Below are 26,677 nucleotides of genomic sequence, written 5' to 3'. Positions count from 1 at the left end.
AGCAACAAACAAAATTAAGCATGTGAAATTATACGAGCATTTCGTGACCCGAATGGAAACTTTTTCAAACCCAAGAAAATTAGCGATTGTTGCGGATATTATTTGAATAATTTTACTATTATTATTTAGTAGACCTAAAAACACACAAAAAATATCCCATGATTCATATAAATACTTGGTATGCGGATATATAATATTAGTTCTTTCTTTTAAACGTGTTTTCTTTAAATCATGAACCGCCTGTATGCAAATGAAAGTCTTCCTCAAGTTACACAAAACGCGCACATATTATCATTGTCAACGGAGATAAGAAGACGAACTTGAATGAAGAGTGAAGGAAATCCCCTTCCAGAGTAATTAGAGAAACACGTCCCACCCGAAATGTTGATATCCGACGAAAGTTCTTCGCGTACATGCGTTCCGCCAAAGCGGCGCGCCGTCGAGCAGCTCCCAACAAGTTTGCACTAACAATTCATTTTCGGATCTCTTCGCCGCAGCGTCGGCCAGACAAGACACCAAACGTGTGCTTCAAATCATAATCCGACCACCGTCCGTGCTAGAAACAACAGCGGAAAAAGAATGTGTTAAATTTGAGTGTGAATTTGAGCAAGTCAACATCGAAACATCGAAATATCGAAACCAAAGAAGAAACTTCAGGAACAATAGAATTGTAGGCAATTAAGACCATTAACAGTGTGGATCATCAGTAAAAATAGAATAACCATCAAGTTATAGATTGCAATTAGCAGTGTGCGAAGTATAGTGCAGTGCGAAAATAGGATCGCAATCTCTACCATCTTAGATCTTACGTTTTACATCTGTGACTAAGAGCGATAAGCTTGAATGTGTTACGCACATTAAAACGCGACAGGATTGAATGTCTAATGAATTATTTGTAATATGCGAAGAAGCAAGCAACGAAGCTAAAAAGTCTAAAACGTGAATATATAAACAGATTGATCTTGAAGGAATAAAACAAGTGACTTTCTATTAACTAGATCAGACGAATAGTTCCGCCTTCATTTTACGAGCGCACATTCACGACTATCGATTAAATCCGACCGAAATTAACAAATGTGATTAATTACACACACTTGACCTTCGAAGACGGAGGCACACCAAAAAGTCATTATTTGCCGAGAATTTTCTAGTCCAGGATATCCAAACATTAATATTAACCAACGCTGAGCTGAACTGTAAAAGCGTAAAGAGGAGAATGCATTGAATGCTCATTCAAGCGTAAGAACGCGACTTAAAAACGTTTAATTAACTGTGCGTGCCGATTGCTCAACAAGAAGCCAATTGGATCCATTCTTCCGGTGTGGATAAGTCAAGGGGCACATTCAGCAAATATTATAACACTTTTGGATACCTGAGAAGACAAAATATTTAAACCAAAAGTTACACGAAGCTTAACTGAGTTACAATTCACGTTAGTTTGTTACTAAATACTTAATACAGTTTTAGTTAACAGAGTGGAAAGTTTAATAATAAGTGGAATCCATTATGTGATCACTGGATGCAAATTTAATCATCTCACTAATTACACACGTAATGAGGTAAGTTTTTGTCATTACTCGCATTGTAGATGTAGAATTTTTTTACGGTTACATTATATCTATTTTAAAAAGGCAAGCATACATTCATAAACAGATTAATGTCGTAAAAGTAGGCGTTTATAATAAAATATTTGAGGCTGGTTTGAAAGGACATGTAGGAACTACTCATCTTGTAGGCATCTGTGTCACAGAATAGAGGCAGAATTTATAAATTGAATATATTATGACAGAATATGAGGTATAAATCATTTAGATTTTTAGTTGATACATGATATTTAAGTTTTAAAGAATGTAGAAGAAGTGGTCAGATGTAAAGAACTTGTTTATTTATAGATCATCAATATTCAATATTAAAGATTGGGTCAAGATGTTCACCTGCTAATGATTTAACATAAAAAATGTGCCAACGACACTAACGGTGTTTCTATTTATTAGATATTTAAAAATAAGTTTTCTATTCGTTATAGAAAGGAATGGAAAATTGTTTTTATTTTGAAAAAGTTTATTATATAATAACTAATTCTATTTTTGGTTGGTCTACCGTTACAATATCAAAATCACATTGTTTTTGAGGTTTATAGTTGCAAATTCCCTCATAAACATAAATTTCCTTAAATATGTTGACATGTAATAACATATGCTAGTTACCTAGAAGTGCATTCATTGCACTGTTAGCAGCATCTCGTAAATTACCAATTAAAATCTTTATTGCTCATTAATTTTAACTAAAGATAACAGTGCAAATATCCACATTACTTATGTATAATGAAAAACACATTTTGCACGAATGCATTGTGTAGAAAACATTAGAGATTATCCGCAACTGACTGTAAAAGTGAAATAAGCTTTATTTTTAATGGAAAACAGATTCCACTTTAATTTTGCCTAGTTATTTATAACAAGAGAGAGTTGTTGAACGCATCGTCGGGTGCGTGAAAATATAACACTACTTCTTTCTGATAAATATGTACATATATTTGCGCCGGGCATGCTACAAATTTTATTTATTTAAAAACTGACCAATTAACGCAAACGCACATTACATTAACCCACATAGTTTCAGCCGGCGACGTGGTATGCGTAGTATGCGTCGTCACGTATCTTCGCAGGTACGCGATAGTAAAGCGTTACAAGCTACTGACCAATCCATATTTCAATCCATACTTTGCTTCGTTTCGCTGCGATTAGCGATGCATTCACTTGGTTGATTATATTCGATGTGCAGAAGTGAAAGACTTTCATTACGATGCGATTTTATATTGCAATTATTTATATTGTGCCTGTTGAGATTTGCATTCTGAGTCTTTGGGGCAATCGCTGCAAATCAACATCAATTTTTACTTTTACTTTGATTTCTTGCTAGGGAAATTTTTGATTTGTGCCTTTTTAATCAATTTCACCGCGGATTTTGAAGGAAAAAAATTATTTGTGTCAGCGTTTTATTTTCGATTAATAACTGATTTTATATTTTTATGTGCGTATTTACAAAGAGTATTGTGCGTGTCGAACGAGACTGGCATTTTTTATGATAATTGAATTAATCGCCAAAAATATAACACGCATAAAAATAATTGCCCTCATAAACAAACCGTTTTGTTTTGACAAACAAAATTCAATATTCTTCCTATCTGTTACTGTTATAAATAATGTTCCTCACATATCATACACCGGATTTAGAAAGCTGTGTTGCAACGCATTAATTGAATATCAAAATAGCAATAAAATTTGTATATTAATGACTGATTAATTAAATTTAATTAAATAAATATTTACCAACATAATTCTATTAACTAATAAATGTTGCAAAATGCATAGTTAAAATAATTTGTGCAAATTTGTCAAATAAATACCTAATTAAAAATTAATAATTGCAATTTGAAATTAGCGCTAACATAACACCATAAGTGCTTAAATATAATTATATGATCGTGAAGATAATTTATGTGGTAACATACGTAACTTTAACGTTCTCTAACTACGCTTTTATCGGTTATTCTTCTGGTGTTCATCTAGCTGGCACCTGCATAATGCTATCATACAGTTTTAATTAGCGAGGTTGAAAAATGTCACTTGTCGCTACATTAACCGGCGCATCGTTGCAAAAAGGCTGCGCACGCCAATTTAGCAGATGTATCTTTAATTTGCGAGTTATCATAGACTTCATCGTTGTGTGCCATTATTATTGGTGAGATAAAATTGTTTTAATATTACTTTATTAACAATTATCAGCTGTAAATTAATTTAGAAATGTAAGAAGAAGTTATTAGCAAAAAAGTTGTTATTGCGAAGAAAGTAATTATGTTTTGACAAATTACAATTTAACATGCAAAGAGGAAGTGGCCATGAATTATGATTAATTGGGTTATAATTTTAGAAACATGCGATTTCAATCAGCGCAAATTTCTAATTAATGTAGAATATAGTAACATGTTAATGGTCGTATTATTACCCGTTAAAAGTTTAGCATTCTTATTTCGAAAAATTAAAACAAAAATAACTCTATATTGTTTTCAAAATTAATTTACTGGTGCATTATTTTTGCTTTAAAAACGTCTACTGGTCTAGATATTTATGTGCACATGCATGAAAAATAAACGTAAAAGTGTAATTAGCAGGTTAATTGCTTCCTGATGCCATCATTTATAACCTTTAGTTTTACGTGTTATAAAAATTACATTCACACACATGCTGAGGATTACTATCGAACCGCACAAACAGCAGTCGGTCGCAATGTAAGTCATTACTTTCTTCTTGATGTACTATTTGATCTGAGATCTCATACGACGCTTTCTTTACGATGCTTTTGCAACTTTACTGCCACTAAATAAAAGCTTAAATCAACTAAAACTCAAGTTTTAAATCTCAAAAACTCAAATTTTATTACTGATTATGTAATGGTAAAGCAGAAAAAACATAGTAACTTACTAAATGCTTACTGAGCATTTAGAGCATTTCGCATTTTTACGCTCAATATAGTTTGAATAATTTCTTTGACGTTTTACAGCGTTTTTTCTTGTTGATTATGGCATGTCATCGTTGCGTTTACCGCGCGGTGCATTTTACGATCGTTTTTATATCCGCATAAAACAGTTGGTACATAACAATAATGACGATCAAACAATTGTGATATAAAACAAATATTTATACACTTGTACTAAATGAACACAACATTACAAAGTTTAGAGTATGAACAGATAAATGTTCTTAACCAAACTGCGATTTCTAGCACAACAAAACTACACAAATGTGTAAACTAATTACATGAGAATAAATTGTTGCGGAAATCACAACTTTACAATGCATTCTAAGAAATTTAGCAGAATTGTACTCCGTGATTCAGTGATGGTAATCTGTACAAGCTATAAGACATCTTGATTGCACAATTTTGAATTAACCCAATTCGAGAAATCGAAATCTGAATAATTCTCAACAGCTGAACCTGATCATGAACTTGAATAACCTACTTAAATCATTCAAGAGCGTGGGTGCATAAAGGTCGTACATAAATTGTAAATTGCACAATTACTAATATTCCGAAATATAGGTACCTACAATAATAATACAACATGATTCAAAACTGAGGCATTTTAGTTTTTTTAACACTTTCATCTACGATGTGAAGGTGAATTACATCAAGACAGGAAATAGGTTGTAGCTTTCGCCAAATTTCAAATATTTTAAGATTAAATTGTCATATAAAAAAATCAGTAAAAATCTAGAACGATTTATTGATGTCAATAACCATGATGTTTAAGTTGTCATCTTAATTACAATGTATATTTAGTAGAAAACGTGTTACAGGGAATTAGTTATAGAAATTAATAGAAATTGAAGTTTGACACAACTTTGTTGGAGGCTGTGTGATGTGAGTCGCGGCTATTCACGCACGTCGTTCGACCAGCGCGTTTATAATCGAGATACTAGATGATTACTAGGTCAGAATGGACCAGGACTAGGTCACATTTCTTTTTATCTCTGCCTACTTGATTCGTTCATACGTGAGTGTTGAAAGATGTTGGGAGACGACAATATGTTGCGGTGTGTTAAGTTTATGGCTAGAGTTTTCAGGCACCGGAAGAAAAACTAATTATATTTGTATAATCATTTTATTAAAGATGATTTAAGCCTTTCAACGCATTTCTACTCATTATACAAAAATATTTAATATGTAGTTACGTATTTACATATTCAATTATTAGATGTGGCTGAGGAAGACCTCACACAGATAAATCTGTCGTAATAATGACCTATAAACAATTTAGGGCTATCGTTTAGTCTGCAGCATAGACAATATGATTAATTGCATATAAATAAATAATGATTACATTACCATACATTTACAATAATTATATACAAGAGTTTTGATAGATAAAAAGTTATACACATTTTTAATGCGGTATGCTTTGCTATTATATGTAACCAGTCGTACAACACAACAAATAATATTGTACGTAATGCACGGTGTGTTGCCTACGTTGATACTCAAGAATGTTTATTTTGTGTTGGTTGAATGGCAAGCGGTTTAATTGTTGAAAAACATTTCAGGCGTATGCCATGGGTTCCGTTATCCCTCGACGTCTCGTCTTCAATAACTCGTTTCATCCAACAGTAGTTCTTCAGATGTGTCAGTGTTTACTTCTTCGATCAGAGTGGTTTAATAAAAGTAAGTTTTAAACTTTTACATTTTTCAAATATTTCAAATTCTTTAAATTATAACAAACAATTTTTATAAAAATGTTTAACATCCATATTTTGAAAAATTTAATTAATTTATTTGTTGGTACAATATTTTATGATAAACTAACACATATTTTAACATTTTAATTTATGCGCACTTTATTAATTCACCTGTAGTAATTCTAATTTGCGTTACACGCTTCTTAAACACAGCTATTGTGTCTAATTTCATACGGTGCATGCATGTGAGAGAAATTAAATAATTCATCGTAGAATTGCAAGTTTTTATAAAAAGTGAAAAAGTTGACCTATAAAATTAGCAATTTCTAACATGTAACTTTATGTTAGATATCTTCTCGAGGTAATTATGCAATATAGTCAATGAATTAATTAGCATCATAGATAGTCGAAGGATGTTGAAATATTTGCGATTGAGTTGACGCTAAGGTGTTATCATTAAAGTAAACATTACATAATTCATTTCGTCGCAAATACTCGTAAGTACAAGTGTGGAAGATGTCAAAAAGCTGGACACGTCCAAAAGTTGTCGATGTACGTGCGCTTTGAATGACCATGAAATCACTGCCATGGTCAGGGAAAGTCAACGAACTTAGCGGTATCATTCCTCGAGTATGTCCATTACGTTTCCTCCACCTTCCACTTTGGATGAATAGACATCCGAAGACAACAACCGCGACGTCGGACAGTGTGGTACACAGATTCCAACGTCTTCATTAACACACATCAACATATTGCGAGATAAATTACTCACAACACAATGGAAAATAACAATTCACTTTGAATTAAATATCTTTATTGCAATTCCATATTTGAGGTTTATGCATTACTGCATGTTAACTGTAATAATATTTGCAATAATTAAAATATTTACCTCTATTTTACTATTTACTTACTAAAACGGCATTTCACTAATAGCTCAAATACAGTTGTGGTATTTTTTCTGCTAAATTAAGCCTCATACTTAAAATGTATTCATGAGGAGCGTTATGAGTTCTTATGATTCAAAACAAACAAATCCAGCTAAATAATTCACGGAATGCGACAAACAGTTATGAAGCAGTACGTCATTGCAAACATATTCATTGAAGCGATAGCTAAAAACATGTTCAACGACAATTACTATTTTTGATTTATTTAATTAATTTAATTAGCAGTATTAGTAAAAACTGAAGAAAAAAACCCGCATGATAATTATCTACAGTTAGAAGTTGAAGAACCTTTCAAAATGATCGGTTTAAACTTTTTGTTGATGCAAAATTTAGCATGATAAGAATAAAATTGCGAGTTCTGTAACAGTACAAGACATAATGTAGTACGCCATGACATTAACCTTTTGTTTCTGTTTGTTGCAGGTGTAAAAAATGTTAAGCTACACCGGGCAGTGGTGTCTGGTGGTGTCCTTAATGACACTATCATTAGTCATGTCGATGCCGACGAGCAGCAGTAGCACGACGCCGACGACGTCGACCACATCCAGGTACCGATCCGACGAAGACGCATTTCTTAACAATCCTCGTAGCATATCGATAATGAGTAACAAAACGACGTCAACTTATATGCAAGCTCTACGTAGATTAGCGAACATTACCATAAACGAAGAACTGTTAGTTACCGACAATCGCGCGCGCTCACAATCACATCGCGGCACGAAAGAAACGCATCCGGCCAACAAAGAGAATTTCATTAAAATCAGCGTGGTTAAGTCCGATACGAAAGGCAGCCGTAAACAGCCGCCGACGGTTAAAAAGCCGGAAAGCGCCACGAAAGTTAAATTAAGTCCGAATACGAATGTGCAGTTGAAAAACGCAACCGTTACATACCACCGCGGTACTGTTGGCGGTGGCATTCGTCTTGTTACGACCACATTGAAACCCAAAACAAATAACACAATAATCAAAAAAATTAAACCCACGTGGCCGTTCACCACAATTAATAGCAAGCACGATCTTAATAGATACAAGAATTACACTCAGTTGCACCGTAATAGTAATTCTACAAAGAAGAATGAACAGAAGCAACAACAACCACAAGCGCAACTACAACCGCAACCACAACCTGATTTTGTTTTGTATCACATTCCCGCACCAGATCCAATGCCTGAGGTGACTTCTTATTCCCCGCAATATACTTTTGAAAGACCTCCTCAGACTCCCCAATCAGATCTAAATGATAATATTGTTCCATTGAGCGCGGTTGAAACCTCATCCAATGGTTATCCTGCTGATGATCCTAGTGACCTAGGTGATATAGTCGATATTCCTCTTGGTACTGTTGATTTGGATCTTATTCCAGATGCGCAAACCCAAGGGGAGTTCTATTCGGCCAATTCAGGGGGTAACCCTTGTCCTTCTTATCATTTGACTAGTAATGTGTTTGCACCTCAATCAAAACAAGCCGGTTGTCCTGATTTGAATGTAGTACTTAATTCCCATTATCACCCAGCTACGGATACACGTCGGCCGGAAACTGAAGCAGTGGCACCTGCTGCGTCTGCTCCTTTAGCTGAACCTGCCGCTCCGGCAGCAGCTGCTGCTGCTCCTGCCGCTGCTCCAGCAGCCGGGCCTGCTGGTCCAGCTGGAGCGGGTGGCTTTCCTCCATTAGGTGTACCCCAACTCCCTGAATTTCCTATGTTGCCTAATTTGTCAATTCCGGATTTGAAAGGTTTAATGGGTATATTCGGTGGGCTTTGGAATATTGTTCGGACTGTGTTTACATACCTCTGGCCTGTTTTAGTTGCTATACCTGTAATTGTTTTTGTCAAAACATTGATAGCTACCTTTTTCGCGATTTTCCCGTGGTGGTTCCCTGCGCTTTTCTTCGTCGCCAAGTCCGATAATAAGGAAAAAACACATTATCATTATAAACATGTCCACAAACCGGTTGTGCATCCAGATGGATGGTTTTGGAATCACCAAACTAAAACGTGGACGAATATTTTAGACACTACTAAATTATCAGGTGGTCATCATCCTTACAAAGGACACCGTCCACTGCGTATAAAACATAAACGAAGTTTAGAAGAATATAAAGCTAAATTTAGATAGGTATCAAATACGGCCATAATAAATTTGAAATTATTGATAAATGGAAAAGAAAACGTTGAGCTTGCATATAAGTAAATGGCAACAACTGTTATTTAGTTGATAATTGTTATTTATTATGTAAATTATTTAATTTATTTTATTTCAGAAACATTTGTGTATATATTATTTATTGTACGTGTAAAGAAAAATAATAATGAGAGAAACAAATTATTCTTATTTCCTAGTATGGCCTCAATTATCCCATATCCTTTGTAATCTGATGATTAACCTGTGGGCTATGTAATTATTTTTGTTTTCGATTGTTTTAGAACAAATGTATCTCCTATCAGCGAAACGATGAAACAATTAGCCGATCAATTAATGCAACTGAACGCCACATCGCATATTACATTTGATACAAGGACACCTCCAAAGTTTCGGGAACAAACACGGCGTGATCATGCTGAAATTATTGAGTTTGGACACGCAGGTATTGCGGAACCTGTTGATGATGAAGCGTTGTTATTGGATGAAGCGAATAAAAAGATGAACTTTTACAAAATTGACAAACCCACAACTGACAGTGGACTTTCCACATGGATCTTACTAAGCGGTCAGTCTTCTACTAATAAACCAACGAAAAAAACCGCAGTCCAAGCAAAGAATGCAACTGCAAGCAATGACGATAAAGTCATCAAGCCGATATTCAAAAGGAAGTCGACGACACCAATACCGGCAGCTTTGTCCACAACGAAAAAACCGACCACATTAGTGTCAACAACTTTGAAAGCAAATATTGCAACAACTGCTCTTACTACAGAGAAGCCTGAAAAGACTACGAAACTCACCAAAGTTAAAGCGTCCTTTGTCAATAACACGAAAACGACGCAATCTGTTAAGAAGGTTACCAATACTGCTACAACCGCCAAACCATCCAAAACCACACCTAAGTTGGAAGCATCTACTTTGTCTGTTTCTACAAGCACAAAGAAAACTGATTTTGTCAAAGTCCCCACTAAATCCTCCGCAAGTACTGAACTGCAACCTGAAGCCAAAGAAGGTACCCTTGACTTGTCTACTACAACCACCGATAAGAAAACCAAGCGTCCAACCACAGCATCTCCGAAAAAGAAGAAGAATAAAAACAGGCGTAAGAAACCAGTGGCTGAAGATAAGATGGATTCTTCCAATTCTACAAAATTGTCTACGAAGAACAAGGAACGTCCAATTGGGACACAGCTTTATAACTATCTCAGCCGAGAAGTGATGCCTACCGTTGGAGTTGGTCTGGTTGGTTTGATGGTAACAGCTGGTCTTGCAAGTTACTTCCTTTATCCGTTCGGTGCGTTACGCAGATCGTACGAAATTGATAGAAAGGATAAAGAAGGTAATTATCATTACACAGATGAGTACTCTGGAGGCATAGCCGAGGAGGAAGCAATTGGTAAAGTAATTGCTGGTATGCCGGTGAATAATTATTACAACACCAGATCACACAATTCAAGAAATACATACGGATTGAATGACTATAATAATGGTATGAATGTGGGCTATCAACCAAACAGTCGTTTCAGGAATGTTGATCAACGTTATATGGAGGGTTCTGTAGAAACGGTTGCTTTGAATCCCTTGACAAAATATCAAGCTGAAGAAGTGATTATTGGCAGTCCAAAGAAGAACACTTACTCCAATCATAAAGATACTTATGAAACATTTGAAAAACTGGAACCAAACAAAGATTCTGTTTCAATCATGAATGATGACGAGTTTGTAGTTGGTAATGTACCACAAGAAATTGTTCAGGCAAGTACTGAAGCACCGACACCTGCGGTTGTTCCTGAACATGGTCCTAGAACAATTGAAGAACAAAATGCAGATCACGAGAAAGTTTTTGTAGTTGAGAGTGTTCCAGCGCATGCAGAAGCATTGTATTCAATGGAACACATGCCCAGAAGAAGAAGGCGTCAAGTACCACGTCGTATTGATAAAACAGAAAAAGACGTTGATAATGAAATTGATACAAGCGATAAGAAACCAAGTTTTGTGCCTACCCCAACAACAACTTCAACTTCCACGACAATTAATCCTACTTTACTTCCAAACAGCGACTCAACTAAAGAAACTCTTTATGACACTACCACAACAGATGAATTCTTCACCACCACAATCAATCCAATAGCTGAAAAAACTGAAACTATCTTCGGGTTGATAAAGGATTTGATTTACTTGAAACTACGTCTAGGATTGCAGGTCCTGCATGACAAGGCGCAAAGTTTAACAAGGTATTTCAAAAATGTACAGGAGAGAATAGACGTCACATACAGAAATGTTAACCAAACGATTAGATACAGTTAAGTAAATGTAATTTTCATTTCTCAGAGATTACAGAGAAAAAATCCAGTTTATATAATAGCATTTGGGCGATACTTAAATTGTGTGAGTAATATGTAGATTTTAAATCAAGTTTAAGTTAACACTGGGTAAAACATGGTGATTGGTTTGTTAATTATTGAATAATTGATTGAACACTATAACTTTTGTGATGTTTGACAATAATTTATCACTTAACTTAAACTTTGTTTAAAATTTGGTAAAAAATGTATTATCTTAAATGTGACAAAATGTTATCTTGCACAATTCAAAATGCTGGTATTTAATACATTTCTATTATTTATATAAAGAATTTAAATATATGAACTTTAATTATTTACTTTTATCGGTAACGATAATTTTCCATATTTTTTTACTCTCATGATTTGATTTTTTCCCATGTTTATTATCGTGATCGTGATGAGCACCATGGCCATCAGCAATGTGTTTACCTTTTGAGACTTTCTTCTCGTGTGAATCTTCATGACTTTTATAATCGCCATAATCATCATGCTTGTATGCTGAATCGTCATGCTCTTTGTGTGCATGATGCCCCTTTTTGAAATCTTTTTCGTCCTCATGACCGCCATCTTCGTCCTCATCAGAATCTTCATGATACTCATCGAAGAATTCAATTTTCTTCACGTACTCATCTTTTTTACGCACGTTATGTGTTCCTTTCGTAGCGTGTCCTTTGTCATTTTCCCCTTCTTCTTCATACTGTGTAATAATTTATTCTATTTATTTCTTTAACTACTTTAGTCAAATAATTCTTACCTTAGATCCTTTCTTCCCACCATCTTCTTCGTGTGATGCGGCTTGGTAATCTTCACCCTTATCAAATTTCTTTTCATCACCTCCTTTATCTTCATGATGACCAGATTTCTCATTCTCAACGTGATGTGCCTTTTCCACTTTATGTTTTACGTGTTCTCCTTTGTAACCCTTATCACCCTTCTTTTTCGACTCTTCGTGGTGCTCATGGTGGTCGGTTTTCTCACCCCCAGCCTTAAACTTTGTGTTGACAGGTTTCGGTTTGTGTTTTTTATGATGTGACTCTTCAACATGTTGGTCACTTTTAGGCTGATTTTTAATTTCGGTATTTGTTTCAGCAACCTGTTCTTCAGATAATTCCGGGACAATAATAGGAGCTGCAAGTGAATCCTGCTTAAGAGGTTCATCAGGTACGTAAATTAAAAATTCTTTCTCTTTTTCTGGTTGAATTGTTTCTTGATTCGTTTCTTTTAAATACTTCTTTGGTATCAATATTCGTTTCGAATTCAATTTTCGAAGTTCTGCAGGTGGATCAGGTTTCAATCTCCTCTGCTTGATAACTGATTCCGCTGTTTTCGGTTCGTGATTGTATGCAAAGGCGAGGGGGGGTTGCAATAGTTTCGCGTACTGACCCAGCGGTTCTCCTTTAGATAAGTCAGTGATAAAACCCGACGGACGAGGTTGTGCAGCATCTAGTATTCGTAAAACCGCCGCGACGAAAACAAACACTTTGAATACAGTCTCCATAATTGCACGTCCGCACAGTGTAAACACTTTCCTTTAAATGAAAACAATACAACACTGCCGAGTGATTTATATAAGAAGTGTTGATTAATTCCATTTTGTGGTCGGATTTGGATTAAGTGCGCGCCAATTCGTTCGGTCGAATTGAAGAAACGAATTGGGTTATTCAATGCACCGGTACGCAAACAAGCGTGATAATTGAGCTGTGAGTCTAATCATCATTTTGCATGCGCTTTCTATGGTGAAGACAAGCGATGCAAAAGTCATCCATGCTTGATTTACTATCCTTTCTATTTTTCTTCCTTCCTTTCGTGCAACGCTCTCGGAAAACTAGTGCAACTCGACTCAACTGCAAACCGTAGCGAAAACAATAACAGGTATGTAATACCTGCTGGTTACTTATTGAATTTACAACTTATTTATTAATTAACACATATAAACAATAACGATTACATGTGGATCATACCTTAAAAAAAACGTAGTATAATTTATAAAGTCAATGCAACATTTAAACTTATTCAGTTGATTAAAACTGAGGCAAAGGTGATTTTACGCATGAATTTTACAAACTCTTCCTCGGTAACTCTGCCGTCTTCGTCAACGTCAGCTTCATCTATCATCTCGACAATTTCCTCTTCCGTTACATATTCTCCCAGCTCTTCTGAGACTCTCAGCAAAGTTTCGGTCGTTATATATCCGTTCTGCTCAGCATCAAAGAGGCGGAATGCCTTCAGCAATTCTTCTTTCGAATCTGGTGCGCACATTTTGCCGGCGATCAACGTGATGAAATTTTCGTAGGACAATTTTCCGGAATCCTCCGTGTCTACCTCGGCAATCATCCGCTTCATTTCTTCTTTTGGTGGCTCAAAACCTAGAGCACGAATTGCCACTTTAACTTCTTTAACATCAATACGGCCTGTTCCGTCCCAATCAAAGATGTCGAACGCCTCTTTCATATCTTTTTTTTGATCCTCCGTGAGTTGAAACTTTGGTCCTTCTGGTCTTTTCTTTGGTAATACACCACTAGGAGCGCTTATGCGTAGAGATACAGTGTCTATAAAGTCTTCCATGGTGTTCAAATTAATTTGTTATGTCAAAACGATAAAGGAATTAATATGACATTGGCTTGTTTCCAAAGCAAACTCGGTTAATGTTTAGTTTACATAAATAAAAACAAATTCGCATGAGCACCCTTATGCCGGTGAACCTGCGAAATATGGAGGGGCAAACGGGTTCGAACGATTAACCCGTACGTTCGAACATGTTGGAGATACCTCTGAATATGGGTAACAGGAAAAAGAGAGGTCACCATTAAAAGAATCGCAGTAATATATAACAAAAATACATCTTGTTTATTGCAAAAAATATAATACATCATGTCAGTACAAAATAAAGCGACTAATAATGTATATTAAAATATGTTATTTAAGCATTAAAACATACATTACATAATAATATGCAACAGTCAAATCTTAAAGCATAAATCGTTGATTTTGTAAATTAATTCGTACTCTTTCATGATTGAACTTGGTCTAAATTGTAAATGTGGAAAACTTAGAGTAAGTGTAAGAAATTAAGAAGCTGTAGAATTCGGCGTTTTATTGCCACAGCCGTGTAATACGTAATTTGGTAGATAATAAATGCAATCAAATAAATGTTGTAGACATTAACGGATGAATATCTTAACGTGTAATACAGTTTGCAAACTATCAGCACATTTGTGAGTAACAATAAGATATAGAGTAAATATTCGAAGAAAACGTGTTTTGATATGCTGGTCAATAATTGCACAATATTTTGTGGGCGAATACTACAATTGCATAGATCATTTCTTAGAGGCATTGTCTTGAGGCACCTGTTTTCTTTCTTTCTCTAAATTGTTTCGAGTTATATTAAATGCTTCCGTCTTGAAGAAGTCTACCTTTTTGTACACTGTAATTGCTCCGGGTGATCGGTCCGAGGAGTCTTCGTTTGTCGATTTTGTGCGTTGCTTAAACTTGTTGCTATTTTTATTGTCTAAATCTAAGTCGAGGTATTCCAATTTCTTTCGTTGAAGGTTTAAGGATCCAAAATAATGGTATACCTAATAATAATGTGTATGAATATCATCGTCTAAAGTCTGAGAACTAATTATTTACCTGTTCGTTATCGTCACTTTGTAAATTTTCGATCGATCTGCCAAAAGGTGTTGGACTGGGAGCAGCGCGACACTTCCTATTAAAGTTCTCATCGCTCGATTCAAAAGTTCTTCCGGTAGGCAGTGTGAGCTGTGATTTGTATGATTATTTTCAATTCTAATAATCAACCAAAAAACTTACCGTAGTCGATGGCTTTAATTTCCGATCCACTGATGGTGCAAGTCTCGGAGAGTTGGGCTCAGTACTGGATGCCACAGACAATGAATCCGATAGTTTCCTCTTTGGTTTCAATCCTCGGTTGACTTTAGGTGGTGGCATAAGCTGAAATGCATAACCAAATAGAAACGCATATTCTATATTAAAAAATAACAATTTACTTGTGCGTCAAAAGGTAAAAGCGGGCTTGGTAGGTTCGAATAATGTGCGGTTGAAGAAGATTGCGATAACGGTGACGCTGGCTCATCTCCGAGCTCATCACCGTATTTAAATATTTGTGATTGACTGGTGCTCGGTTTAGGCGACGGATTATCGTAAGTAAATATATGGCCGTCAATGTAACTGGGCGCCGCATTGTTGTAACAGTGACGCTTTCCTAAAGTGTCCGTGTTCTCGACGTGCGACCGCGGGAAATCATATGTCTCATCAGTCAACAAATTCTGTAACGATTATAAAAGTCAGTTAGTCGGAAATACAGTGATATAGGCGTAACTTACTGGTGTGTTTTCATCACATGTAGAATTAGATTTGCTATGATTTCCGGACTTTGTTCCTTTCAATTGATTAGTCTGGGATGTATTGATATGGTGTGGTTTGGGTGGCCTTGGTGGACCCACATGGTTTAATTTTTTATTTGTATCAACCTCAGCTGAACTATTAGAAGGTCTAACGCTCCTGAAGCCTAAAAAATATAAAAATTAATAATGATTTATACAAAAAATAAATAAAAATGCTTACTAGTATCAGATTGGCTGATATTATGTGACCAATCATCATCAGTAAACACACTTTCTGAGTCTGTTGGACTTTGTAGTGGTGATGCATTAGTGATTGGCATTGAATTGCAATATTCCACTTCCCTTTTATGATTATTGATAGAAATTGAAGCACAATTTAAATATGTTGGAGAGGACATCTCATAGGAATGATTTCCAATGGTGTAAATGCTCTGCACATGCTGGGCAGACATGTTATACTCATCTATTGACTGATTTGGTAAAATCGGTGTCTTCCCAGTGATACATTCCGAGATTGGTATATATGGACTGGTGCTCACAGGGGAAACAGGTGGTGAATCAAGAGAATGTGCTACCAATTTTTCCTGTTGGTCAATACCACAATCTTCTTCATCACTTGTCGCCCTCATGTTGCACAGCTTGCAGATATTATTTACCCATTGTATCATCTCATTTTCTGTTTCTGCAGCCAAGTAATAAGTAATGCGTGTGGAGTCTTTATGTCAAATATGTAGTCAAACTTAAGTTTCTTGTCTTCAAACTTGAGGCCTTTGCTGAGTATCTCAACTTGGTCTAAGTCTATAATGCCTTTTAGTTTGTGGTTGTTTCTATCAGTGAAATATGATAGCTTGTACTGAGCTGGCAATTCACCTGCATGTAAGACAAACCAACGTCGTCTCCAGCGCTAAATAACAAAATAAATTCGTTAGAGCACAAATAAAACTGCTCGTTATCGCTGGATAATGTCGACTGACTCAACGTAGCTCGAGGATACTCATTGTTTTGCAAACATGAATAACATTTGTTTTGAGTTGTTGTTTGAAAGTAATTTGTTCACTTACCCCGCGCCATATGCGTTTCGCTGGCGGCGACTTCGTTAACCAACCGCTGTGTATTTCTTGAATATTCTTTGACATCTTGAACCTTTAATTGAGCTTTGGTAATTAAAATCATACCTTCAGATAGAATACATGATGATGACTAATGTGAAGAATGCAATTATGATTATGATTCCTTCTGTGATGTCACATAAACTAACACATGCGTACTTGATGCGACTAGAGCGGCATCTATACAGTAAAGGAAAATTTAAAACTTGGAGCGTCAAAATTCCCCACATTTGAATTCAAGTAACCTCGTTTGAAAACTTAGGTGTATTTGTCCGTAATTCATGTTTACACTACATAGTAAAAGTTGATATTGTATTTCTTCTATCCGTTTCATCTTCAACTTCGGTTGCAGGCTCGCTATATTTCCTTCTTATATACATGTACATGTTTATCATAAATCCCCAGGACACTAAATAAATGACTATAGCTAACAATTTGAACTCAAAATCTTGATTTCCAATCAATACTTCTAACGTTACAAATGTGCCTAAAACTAGCCGCATGCTAATGAAGATTAATACAAAACTCAATTCCACAATTGTAAAAAACAGGGTGTTCTTATATCCCAACGTTCTAATGAACCACCTTAACTGTAGCAGTGGATTAGTGATTTCCATCAATCCTAAAGCACAAGTAGCTTGATTGGTTAATGTGCCCTTTGCCAATATCCGCGCCATAGCAAAACAACTGTATACGTGATGGGCGATCATTAATTTTGATTCCGTTTGGTAATATGCGCACCAGATCAGGTCAAATATGAAGTATCCCAGGCTGAGTAAGAGAATGGCAAGTTGTGAATTTGTTCTTGGTTCTTCACAATTCCGAAATGCCCAACCATTGATGAAACACTGTGAACTTCCAAATGTCGCCATAATGGTAGCATGACATAGTGTAGCTAAACGATTTGCAAACTCCGGTGACTCGTTCTTGTAGGATTTTCTTAGTGTGATGTATAACAAGTACCAGCTCAGTGCCGAAGGGATTGATAGTAACAAAATGAACATAACTTAGCGATGTACTACTCAAATTTTGACATGATTGCCGACATATTTCAAATATGCTGGTGTCAAACGAAAACAATGGCAATAATAAATGAATACGTTTCTAAGGCGGCTTTGGAGGGTTTCGTGAACAGTGTCAATCTTTCTACAATTGTCACCAATTGAGTTTATTCACGAAATAATATTTTAGAACTTCTGGACTCTTATGTAAGTCCTTTTTTTATAATGACGTATTACTTAGTAAACTTGAGAATATAATAGCTTTCAGCATGCCTGGTGTTAAACATACGGAATCAAAGATGAATGTTTCGCTTGGACTCAAAGGTCCGCGGGCAGTAAGCAAGCCACTGGTTTCTGTGGTGTCCGCGATGCCCACTGCATCAACTGTATTGAAAAGTAAACATCACTGCACTAAATGCGTCTTGATGAAACGATTCTGGATGGTTTCGGTTAATATGTACGACTTCATGGGATTAATCGATATTTGTCCGGGCAACACTCTACATGCAGTTAAACCATATGTTAGTTGTAAAAATTAATTAAACATGACGTCATAGAGTGTATTTCATTTTGGATTTTTCATTGCATAAGGTTTCATAATTATAGTAATTAACAAACTAAGCAATAACGAGATAATATTTTGTATTTAGTATTTTGTATATTAGAAATACAATCGTTTATACCGTAATGGCCCCAACAAAATCGGTTTGTTTATATTGTTCTTTCAACGTGCAAGAGTTGTATTCGTATTTTGCGCGGCGTATTTATCAATGCCGGATAAAAACAACTTTTTATCGGGTTCCACGCGATTCTCTCGCTGCAAATTCTGCTCTGTGGGCTGCTCTATATGTTATTTCCGATCAGTAATTTAGTAGAAAGGTGCTTAATCGTGTCCAGTAGAATGAATAATCTGTGGTTTGGTCGTAATATAAGTGTCGGGTGTTCTGGTTTATTATTAACGATTAACGTGTCCCGGATGTCTATTATCAATTCGAAGGTATGGTAATTTTCTTAACTTCTTAAACAGTGTGCTTGAAAATATTGCAGTTATGGTGCGATTTTAAATTTTATTAATTTTTGTTTGAATGCATGTACCTAGTATACATTTTTATCGGTGTTGTGGATTTCATCTTGTGTTTATACAATACATTGTGTCCGTATTGTTATTGCTTCGTTCTCTGATACGCCACGTTTTTTTCAGTACCTGAATGCAATCGGGTATAAAGAAAATTTGAGTATTATGTTTTATCAATCAAATGCAAATCTATTTTCACTTGCGTATGCCTTGTCTCACAATTAATTGTCTCATTGTCTGTTTCAGTGCGGACCATTGGACTTATTCTGTTAGTCATTTCTGGAAAACGATGCTGTTCTCGTAAGTTATTAATTCTGATTAATACTTTTCGTATAAATAAACGCGATACAACACTTTTTTGTGTATTATACAATTTGCTATATTTCAATGATTTTCGAGTATCAGTGAATGTATCAGTGTTTACAAACAAACACGTTTTCTTATCTCGTGCAATTTTTGTGCGATCGCCACGCGGTTCGTCTCGCGGTTGGCTTGCGTGGTACGTCGGTCTCATATTTGTCGTCGAGTGATCTGCACGCACATTTTCTTCACAATAATTTGAGTTTCTTAATATTTTTCGCGTCATTACATAATATTTCTAAATGCTCCTTCCATTGTGCGCGAGTGATGTGCGGCGTTCAAATGCGAATTGTTAATGCGCAGAGATAAACCGTGAGTGATGTTCCGTCGGCCGTCGGATACTCTTTTTTGTATGATTCGCGTATTTCATCATTTCTACAATGTGCCTAATTAAGGTCCTTACAATTTATTATTTATATTAATGTATTATAATTTCCCTTAGTGTTTTTTGTAACACCCTGTATACTAATTTTCCATGCTTAATTTGTCAAAATTCCACTTAAACTTAGGATTTTTTATCGTTTTCTCTTTACATCACCCTATATAATAATTTCCTTTGATTTTACTTGGACTGTGTTTCCCAACTTGAATTTTGCATTTTCTCTTTAAATGTTATTATATTGTTTTTGGAACACGAAGGTAGCGGTTGAAGTGACTCGTGTTCAGGGCACCGTACGAAGGTATCGGTAGAAGTGACTCGTGTTTAGGGCACCGTACGAAGGTAGCGGTAGAAGTGACTCGTGTTCAGGGCACTATACGAAGGTAGCTGTAGAAGTGACTCGTGATCAGGGCATCGTAAGAACGTAGTAGTAGAAGTGACTCGTGTTCAGGGCACCGTACAAGGGTAGCGGTAGAAGTGAGTCGTATTGATAAAATATAAATTATTTTTGGACGTTTTAGCCCAGGATACTTAATTATTTTATGCTTTATCAGATAGAGAATTTTCCAAAGTTTCATAATCTTCAATCCGTTGGTCGCTCACGTTTTTAGTTTAAATGATATTCGTTACCAAAAATACTCAAAAAAACATGACGCAGTGCAGCGCGATATTGTGAACAGCAATTACTTAATTACCTAAGGTAAACAGTAAACTTTTACGAAGACAATAAATTATTTATTTGTAATGGTAAATTAAATTCCTGTTTTTGTCAATCATATTACATCCCAAAGTCAATATATTCTTTTGTTAAACCGAGAAATATTGAAAGTAAAAGTAGATTCCGTATATATGTGCTATTTCTATATTGAGAATTTTAGTTTCGTCTTCTCAACTACGTGTTTATTATTACGTTTGCGTATAAACCAGGGGCGTAGCTACCGCCGTATTTGCCGTATCAATTATACGGGGCCCCCGGGCCACGGGGGCCACCAAAGTGTGTAAGGAAAAACCTTTACCTCCATATAAGGGCCCCCAAAAAAATATTTATACGGGGCCCCGACAAGGCACGCTACGCCACTGGTATAAACTTTTTTTGTTCGACTGACGCGTGTTATCGCTGTGTACCTGCCTTGCTTCGCGTCGTGCACACGGCAGTCGTTTCACCGCGTGGTCCGCGTACGTGTCTCTCTAATCGCCATGCGTTTTGAGGTTTCAATTGTATTAATCGTCGTGTATTCATTCGGTCATCATCAAAATATTCGTAATGGGAATGTATGCCTGTTTTGTTTTGATTTATGGCGGTTAGAGTCTTCTTTAGTGAGAAATAAGTATCCGTTAATCCCTGCGCGGGTTTTCAGTTGATAGAATATATTCTAGGATAGAAAATCTCCTCTTTAATGCACAGGTTGGTGGATAATTAAAATTTATTGCGGAAAGTTAAGGCGGTTTAACTTAATTTGATTATTTAATTTGACGAATATTAATTTTGTACATTACAAACACGTGGTGGCATTTTTATCAGAATTCTTCTTTGTCACATTTCCGAAAATAACATGCTTCATTTAATTATTACAAGCACGGTTTTTAAAATTATCTGAGGATTATTAAAATGACAATATTCATGTGGTCGACCACGCTTACTTTGCCGACGGCCGCGATTTTAGCGTCTCAATAACTTCCGCGCGGCATTTAAAGATGCGGAATTAAATTCTTCGTTGGGTGGTATTTGTTTGATGCAGAAATTTGACCTGCATCCCGTGAAAATTTGCATTAATGTGTGATTTACTCATCGTTTTTCGTAAAATATTTGTATTTTTTCGAGTTTGCACGCGATCTTATCGTCCTAATCACTTCGGCGCTGCATCTAACGATTTGGAAGTAAATTCTCCGTTGGGTGGTATTTGTTTGATGCAGGAATTTAACCTACAACCCGCAAAAATTTGCATTAAAGACTAAAGAGTGATTTCCTCACCGTTTTTCGTGAAATATTTATATTTTTCCGGTTTGCACGCGATCTTAGCTTCCCAATAACTTCGGCGCGGCATCTGAAGATGCGGAATTAAATTCTCCGTCGGGTGGTATTTATTTGGTGCAGGAATTCGACCTGCAACCCGCGAAAAATTGCATTAAAGTGTGATTTACTCACAGTTTTTCATGAAATATTTATATTTTTTCGAGTTAGCACGTGACCTTAGCTTCCCAAAAACTTCGGAGCGGCATCTAAAGATGCGTAATTAAGTTCTCCGTCGGGTGGAATTTGTTTGATGCAGGAATTTAAACTGCAACTCGCGAAAATTTGCATTAAAGAGTGATTTACTCACCGTTTTTCGTGAAATATTTGTATTTTTTCGAGTTTGCAAGCGTCTCAGTAACTTCAGCGCGAAATTACTTCATTAAATTAAATAATTTTACATTCTTATCTGATAGAGAATATTCCAAACTTTCCTAATCTTCAAACCGTTTGCCTTCATGTAAATGATAGTTGTTACCAACAATACTAAAAAAAATGACGCAGCACATAAGGTATACAGTAAACTACAAAGACAATAAATTATTTATTTGTAATGGAGAATTAGATTCCTGTTTTTCTCAATCTTATGACATCCCAAAGCCAATAAATTCTTTTCTTATGCCGAGAAACATTGAAAGTAAAAGTAGATTTCGTGTATGTCGGTTATTTCAACATTGTATAATTTTAGTTAGGTCTTTTCAACTACGAGTTTATCAGTACATTTGTGTATAAACAACTTTTTTTGTTCGACTGACGCGTATTATCGCTACGTACCAGCCTTGTACCTGGCTAAGCGAAACGCACACGGCAGTCGTTTCACCGCGTGGTCCGCGGTCGTGTCTCACTAATCGCCGTGCGTTTTGAGGTTTTAATTGGATTAATCGCCGTGTACTTTTTCGACCATCAGCAAAATATTTGCAATAGGCATGTTTGCCTGTTTTGTTTAATGATTTGTGGCGTTGTGGCTTAAATAAGAAATAATTGTCCATTAATCTGCGCGTGTGTTTTCAGTTGATAAAATATATTCCAGGATATAAAATCCCTTCATCAATGCATAGGTAGCTGTGTAATTAAATTTTTTTACGGAAAGTTCCGCCGGTTTAACTTAAATTTATTATTCTATATGAGTGATATGAAATTTGCATGTATCATCTAGCAAATTACGAACACATGGTATGTAGCATTTTTATCAGAATTCTTAGTTCCGTTACCGAAAATAACATGGATGATTTAATTACTACAAGCACTGTTTTAAAAAAGTATCTGAAGATTATTAAAATTGGCAATATTCATATGGTCCACCACGCTCACTTTGCCATCGGCCGTCGGCCGTCGGCTCGGCCATCTTTTCGCTGAACTCGTGAATGTTTTAATCGATTTGCACTCCTTAACATCATTAAATTAAGAAGTAAAATCTTGTACGTTGAATAGTTTTTCGTTTTCATAGTAACCGTACATCTTAATATATACAAAAAAAGTCATTTTTATCGTTTTTAACCACTGTGTTGCTACGCGCCGTCGCTTGCCGTCTGTAGATTTAGATGTTTACCGCAGGATATTCTATCAATTTATGATGATGCTTTACCCGTCGCTTATTTTATACAGTTGATGCTACCATCAATTAATAAATATATATTCGCAATATATTAAAATGTAAGTGTTTTAATTTTGTAGCACCATTTTGCTCAATTGTCCGATGATTGTCGAGTAAAATCTCTGATTTTATATTAAAATATTGTTGTTAATTTGTAAATTTCCCTCTTCATATTGGGAATATTGACTCCCTTAATAGTTTCTGTTTTTTTTAAACACCCTGTATATTAGTTTTCCTAACAGCATGTAGAAAATCACCTTTAGTTGTGAGTGTTCTGTTTTAATTGATGGGATTTTCTTTCTAGAACACCCTGTATATATGTTTTCCTTTGTGCCCGTGAAAATTTTGCTTTAACTGTGGTTTTTAGTATTGTCCCGTTTGCACTTCGAATTTTCTTTCTGGAACACCCTGTATATTAGTTTCCCTGATTGTCGAGTGAGCGGCGTTTGTAGTGTTGAAAGTTTTTTTTTTTGCATTTAAATTAAATTTAAATTTTCCTTTTGTAACATCCTGTATATTTGTTTCCAATCACCTAAAAACTCTTTACTAATTTCATTATTACGGCAGAACTTTATGTAGCAGTACTTAATGGCATGTGCGCGGCTATGCAGGTCGTAAGTCCTGCTTCAATATGGCGGCACGTATTCTGTTGACCTGTAAAATATAAACTTGTATTCTATTGCTAATAAATAAATAGTAAGATATATTGACTTCTTTTATTTGTGTACACCTTCTATCATTTCAGGAACAGGTCTCTAAGAGTTCCCTCTCTCACGGGATGATCCCCACTATAAAAATTGTTAAGGTGTCCTGTGTGATTTGTGTGCTCCATCTTTCATTTCAGCTACAGGTCTGAACTTGTAAGAATATTTTTAAGTGTCACCTCTCTTGAGGCGACTTAAAATTTAAAAATATTTTAACAAGACCTTATAAGGATTGTCCTTATAAGGAGTTCCCTCTCTCTGGGGTGATCCCCACCATAAAAATTGTTGATATGCCTGATAATTCCGGGGATGAAGCGCAGAGACATCGTAGCTGTAGGATGGGCCGGGAGCAATGGACGGATCGAAGCAGTGGGCACGCGCCAAAAAATTTAAAAATCTGATCCGCTCCTGTTGCTCATTCTTCTATCTCCTCCCTCTTTTCTCCACTCTCTGTTCTCTTTTCTACTCTTCTCTACTATTCCTTCTTCTACTTCTCCTATTTCTCCACTTACTTTCTTACTTCTCTTATTGCCTTCACTTGAATTTCAATTTCTCTTATATTTCGTTGCAATTCATGTATGCAACCCAAATTACACCTGATATTTTTATGTTTGAGAAAAATGCCTCCTATACCTGAGATTCGATCCGTGTCTGCCAGCATGCCAGCAGGTGCACGTCTCCACTCGACCACCGAGTGTTTTTATCATTTATATTTGATTCTTTTATTTATGCTTCTACTTTAATCAACTTTTTAGAAACAATATCACAAGCCTTAGCTATGTTGCACACGTTCCACGCACTGTACTATACTATGTTATACTATGGTGCACTATGGGGAGTTCAACTTGACTTAATACTAATCCTGAAAACGACCAACAGAACACTAGGGACACATGTAAACAGGAATGTAAAATTAAATCTTTATTGACTGATTCATTTTCAATTATTATAAAGCAGTAACATGGTGTAAGATTTAAAAAGTTAAATAAAAATTAATTCTATTTGATGTTACTTACTCCTTTGTTCTTATATCAATAAAGGACTAAGGCGCACAAACACGTTTCCGCAAATTGTATGTATAATTAATGATACACACTTCTTTTCTATTCCACGCAGATATTCACGTCAAACACGTAAATTTAACTTCATTTAACTCCAGTAAGTATTCATAGTCACCGGAACATATCCGACGGACACCACGCGCGATCCGCATAGAATTATTCAAATCATTCGTTGCCCGCGGCAGTGGGCTGTTACTACTAAATGCCCCTGATCGTCAATCGATTTAAGTAATGTTACAAAATATCAAGAATAGCGAGAAAATGTCACCACGCTCGATTAATGAACAAAACACGTGCGTACTCGCAACGGCGCTCAACCGACTAAGCCGAACTAAGCAAGACAGATTGATAATCGACCCGCAGATGGAAAGGCATTTTACTATAAGCATACGACAGAAATGCGACAACAAATCTGTTGCAAGTTATTAAATAAAGTTATTATTACATAAAAGTGACGACGGCAACTCAGCGCACAAAAACAAACACAAAAATTAAGTATGAATTTAAACCAAATCGATGGAAGCGTCATCTGACCGTAGCGGAACAAAACAAAATAGATAGCTGACACTAGCGCAATCTAGGTGTGTCGGAACAAAACATTAAAGATAGCCGGCATCATCAAGTTTCGAAACTTTGAAATTACAGAAATCTGCATTACGACTGCTAATATTTAACATTTAATTCACTTTAGATTAAAAAATCGTTGTCCTAGGACATTTAGTTCGCCCCCTAGACGCCCAAAACTACCAAAAATCAGTACTTCGAAGCACAAAAATTATCTTTCTGCAGGTTTCCCGGGTGCTAATCACACAAATTATTCATGAAAATGATAAACAAATTCAATACTTACAACCTGATGAAAGTATCGTGGTCCTAGGACATTCCGTTCGCCCGCTAGACACCTAAAACAAACGAAAATTAGCATATCGAAGCACAAAAATGACATTTTCACAGGTTTCCTGTGTGCTAATCACACAAATTATTTATGAAAATGATATACAAATTCAATACTTACAATCTGATGAAAGAAACGATGACCTAGGATATTCCGTTCGCCCGCTAGACACCTAAAACGAAAATTAGCATATCGAAGCACAAAAATGACATTTTCAAAGGTTTCCTGTGTGCTAATCACACAAATTATTTATGAAAAGGATAACCAAATTCAATACTTACGATCTGACGAAAAAATCGTTGTTCTAGGACATTTCCTTCGCCCCCTAGATACCTAAAACTACCAAAAATCAGTGCATCGAAGCACAAAAATTATCTTTTTGTAGGTTTCCCGTGTACTAATTATACAAATAATAATCATATAAAAAATTATGAAATTATATTATAAA

The 26,677-nt window shown here is 35.7% G+C and overlaps 5 protein-coding genes and 2 long non-coding RNA genes across 7 annotated transcripts; 3 read left to right on the top strand and 4 right to left on the bottom strand.

Moving 5' to 3' along the window:
- Nucleotides 1-1,425: 1,425 nt before the first annotated feature.
- LOC135792120 (uncharacterized) lies at nucleotides 1,426-11,990 on the top strand. Its single transcript, XM_065302740.1, has 4 exons — nucleotides 1,426-1,559; nucleotides 6,105-6,222; nucleotides 7,610-7,734; nucleotides 9,610-11,990. The coding sequence occupies exons 3-4, from the start codon at nucleotides 7,619-7,621 to the stop codon at nucleotides 11,633-11,635; spliced, it is 2,142 nt and encodes a 713-aa protein (XP_065158812.1). The 5' UTR covers nucleotides 1,426-1,559; nucleotides 6,105-6,222; nucleotides 7,610-7,618; the 3' UTR covers nucleotides 11,636-11,990.
- LOC135792122 (uncharacterized) lies at nucleotides 7,741-9,511 on the top strand. The gene has a single exon (XM_065302743.1). It carries the CDS (start codon nucleotides 7,787-7,789, stop codon nucleotides 9,299-9,301), a length of 1,515 nt encoding a protein of 504 aa, XP_065158815.1. The 5' UTR covers nucleotides 7,741-7,786; the 3' UTR covers nucleotides 9,302-9,511.
- LOC135792123 (sarcoplasmic reticulum histidine-rich calcium-binding protein-like) lies at nucleotides 11,905-13,474 on the bottom strand. The gene is made up of 2 exons (XM_065302744.1): nucleotides 12,428-13,474; nucleotides 11,905-12,370 (listed from the first exon to the last, which is right to left on the bottom strand). Exons 1-2 carry the CDS (start codon nucleotides 13,169-13,171, stop codon nucleotides 11,984-11,986), a joined length of 1,131 nt encoding a protein of 376 aa, XP_065158816.1. The 5' UTR covers nucleotides 13,172-13,474; the 3' UTR covers nucleotides 11,905-11,983.
- A 93-nt stretch (nucleotides 13,475-13,567) lies between these two features.
- On the bottom strand, nucleotides 13,568-14,331 carry LOC135792124 (uncharacterized). The gene has a single exon (XM_065302745.1). It carries the CDS (start codon nucleotides 14,236-14,238, stop codon nucleotides 13,687-13,689), a length of 552 nt encoding a protein of 183 aa, XP_065158817.1. The 5' UTR covers nucleotides 14,239-14,331; the 3' UTR covers nucleotides 13,568-13,686.
- Nucleotides 14,332-14,501: 170 nt separating this feature from the next.
- LOC135792121 (GRB2-associated-binding protein 3-like) lies at nucleotides 14,502-17,290 on the bottom strand. Its single transcript, XM_065302741.1, is given in 8 exon segments — nucleotides 14,502-15,251; nucleotides 15,307-15,435; nucleotides 15,487-15,627; nucleotides 15,684-15,962; nucleotides 16,020-16,204; nucleotides 16,261-16,741; nucleotides 16,744-16,944; nucleotides 17,102-17,290. Coding segments are annotated over 8 exon segments (1,749 nt in total). The 5' UTR covers nucleotides 17,177-17,290; the 3' UTR covers nucleotides 14,502-14,993.
- A 327-nt stretch (nucleotides 17,291-17,617) lies between these two features.
- On the top strand, nucleotides 17,618-18,852 carry LOC135792125 (uncharacterized). The gene is made up of 2 exons (XR_010548197.1): nucleotides 17,618-18,357; nucleotides 18,412-18,852. It is a non-coding gene; the product is annotated as an uncharacterized lncRNA (long non-coding RNA).
- A 6,329-nt stretch (nucleotides 18,853-25,181) lies between these two features.
- On the bottom strand, nucleotides 25,182-26,564 carry LOC135791655 (uncharacterized). The gene is made up of 3 exons (XR_010548095.1): nucleotides 26,511-26,564; nucleotides 26,350-26,401; nucleotides 25,182-26,236 (listed from the first exon to the last, which is right to left on the bottom strand). It is a non-coding gene; the product is annotated as an uncharacterized lncRNA (long non-coding RNA).
- Between the last annotated feature and the right edge of the window lie 113 nt (nucleotides 26,565-26,677).

The sequence above is a fragment of the Atheta coriaria genome, unplaced genomic scaffold (genome assembly GCF_025399875.1).
Source record: "Atheta coriaria isolate IRGN ID8LTWV9N9 unplaced genomic scaffold, Caltech_Dcor_3.1 hic_scaffold_5_pilon, whole genome shotgun sequence".
Lineage (NCBI taxonomy): Eukaryota > Metazoa > Arthropoda > Insecta > Coleoptera > Staphylinidae > Dalotia > Dalotia coriaria.
Note: the sequence above shows the minus strand (reverse complement) of the source record. Positions and strands in the feature narration are given on the sequence as shown.

What these genes read in the sequence shown, in the direction of transcription:
- LOC135792123 (XM_065302744.1), bottom strand. Translation starts at nt 13,171, where the DNA reads ATGGAGACTGTATTCAAAGTGTTTGTTTTCGTCGCGGCGGTTTTACGA. An exon ending in GTGGGAAGAAAGGATCTAAG is followed by an intron (nt 12,371 to 12,427) that starts GTAAGAATTATT and finishes ATTATTACACAG; the next exon opens with TATGAAGAAGAAGGGGAAAA.
- LOC135792122 (XM_065302743.1), top strand. Translation starts at nt 7,787, where the DNA reads ATGAGTAACAAAACGACGTCAACTTATATGCAAGCTCTACGTAGATTA.
- LOC135792120 (XM_065302740.1), top strand. Translation starts at nt 7,619, where the DNA reads ATGTTAAGCTACACCGGGCAGTGGTGTCTGGTGGTGTCCTTAATGACA. An exon ending in ACGACGTCGACCACATCCAG is followed by an intron (nt 7,735 to 9,609) that starts GTACCGATCCGA and finishes CGATTGTTTTAG; the next exon opens with AACAAATGTATCTCCTATCA.
- LOC135792124 (XM_065302745.1), bottom strand. Translation starts at nt 14,238, where the DNA reads ATGGAAGACTTTATAGACACTGTATCTCTACGCATAAGCGCTCCTAGT.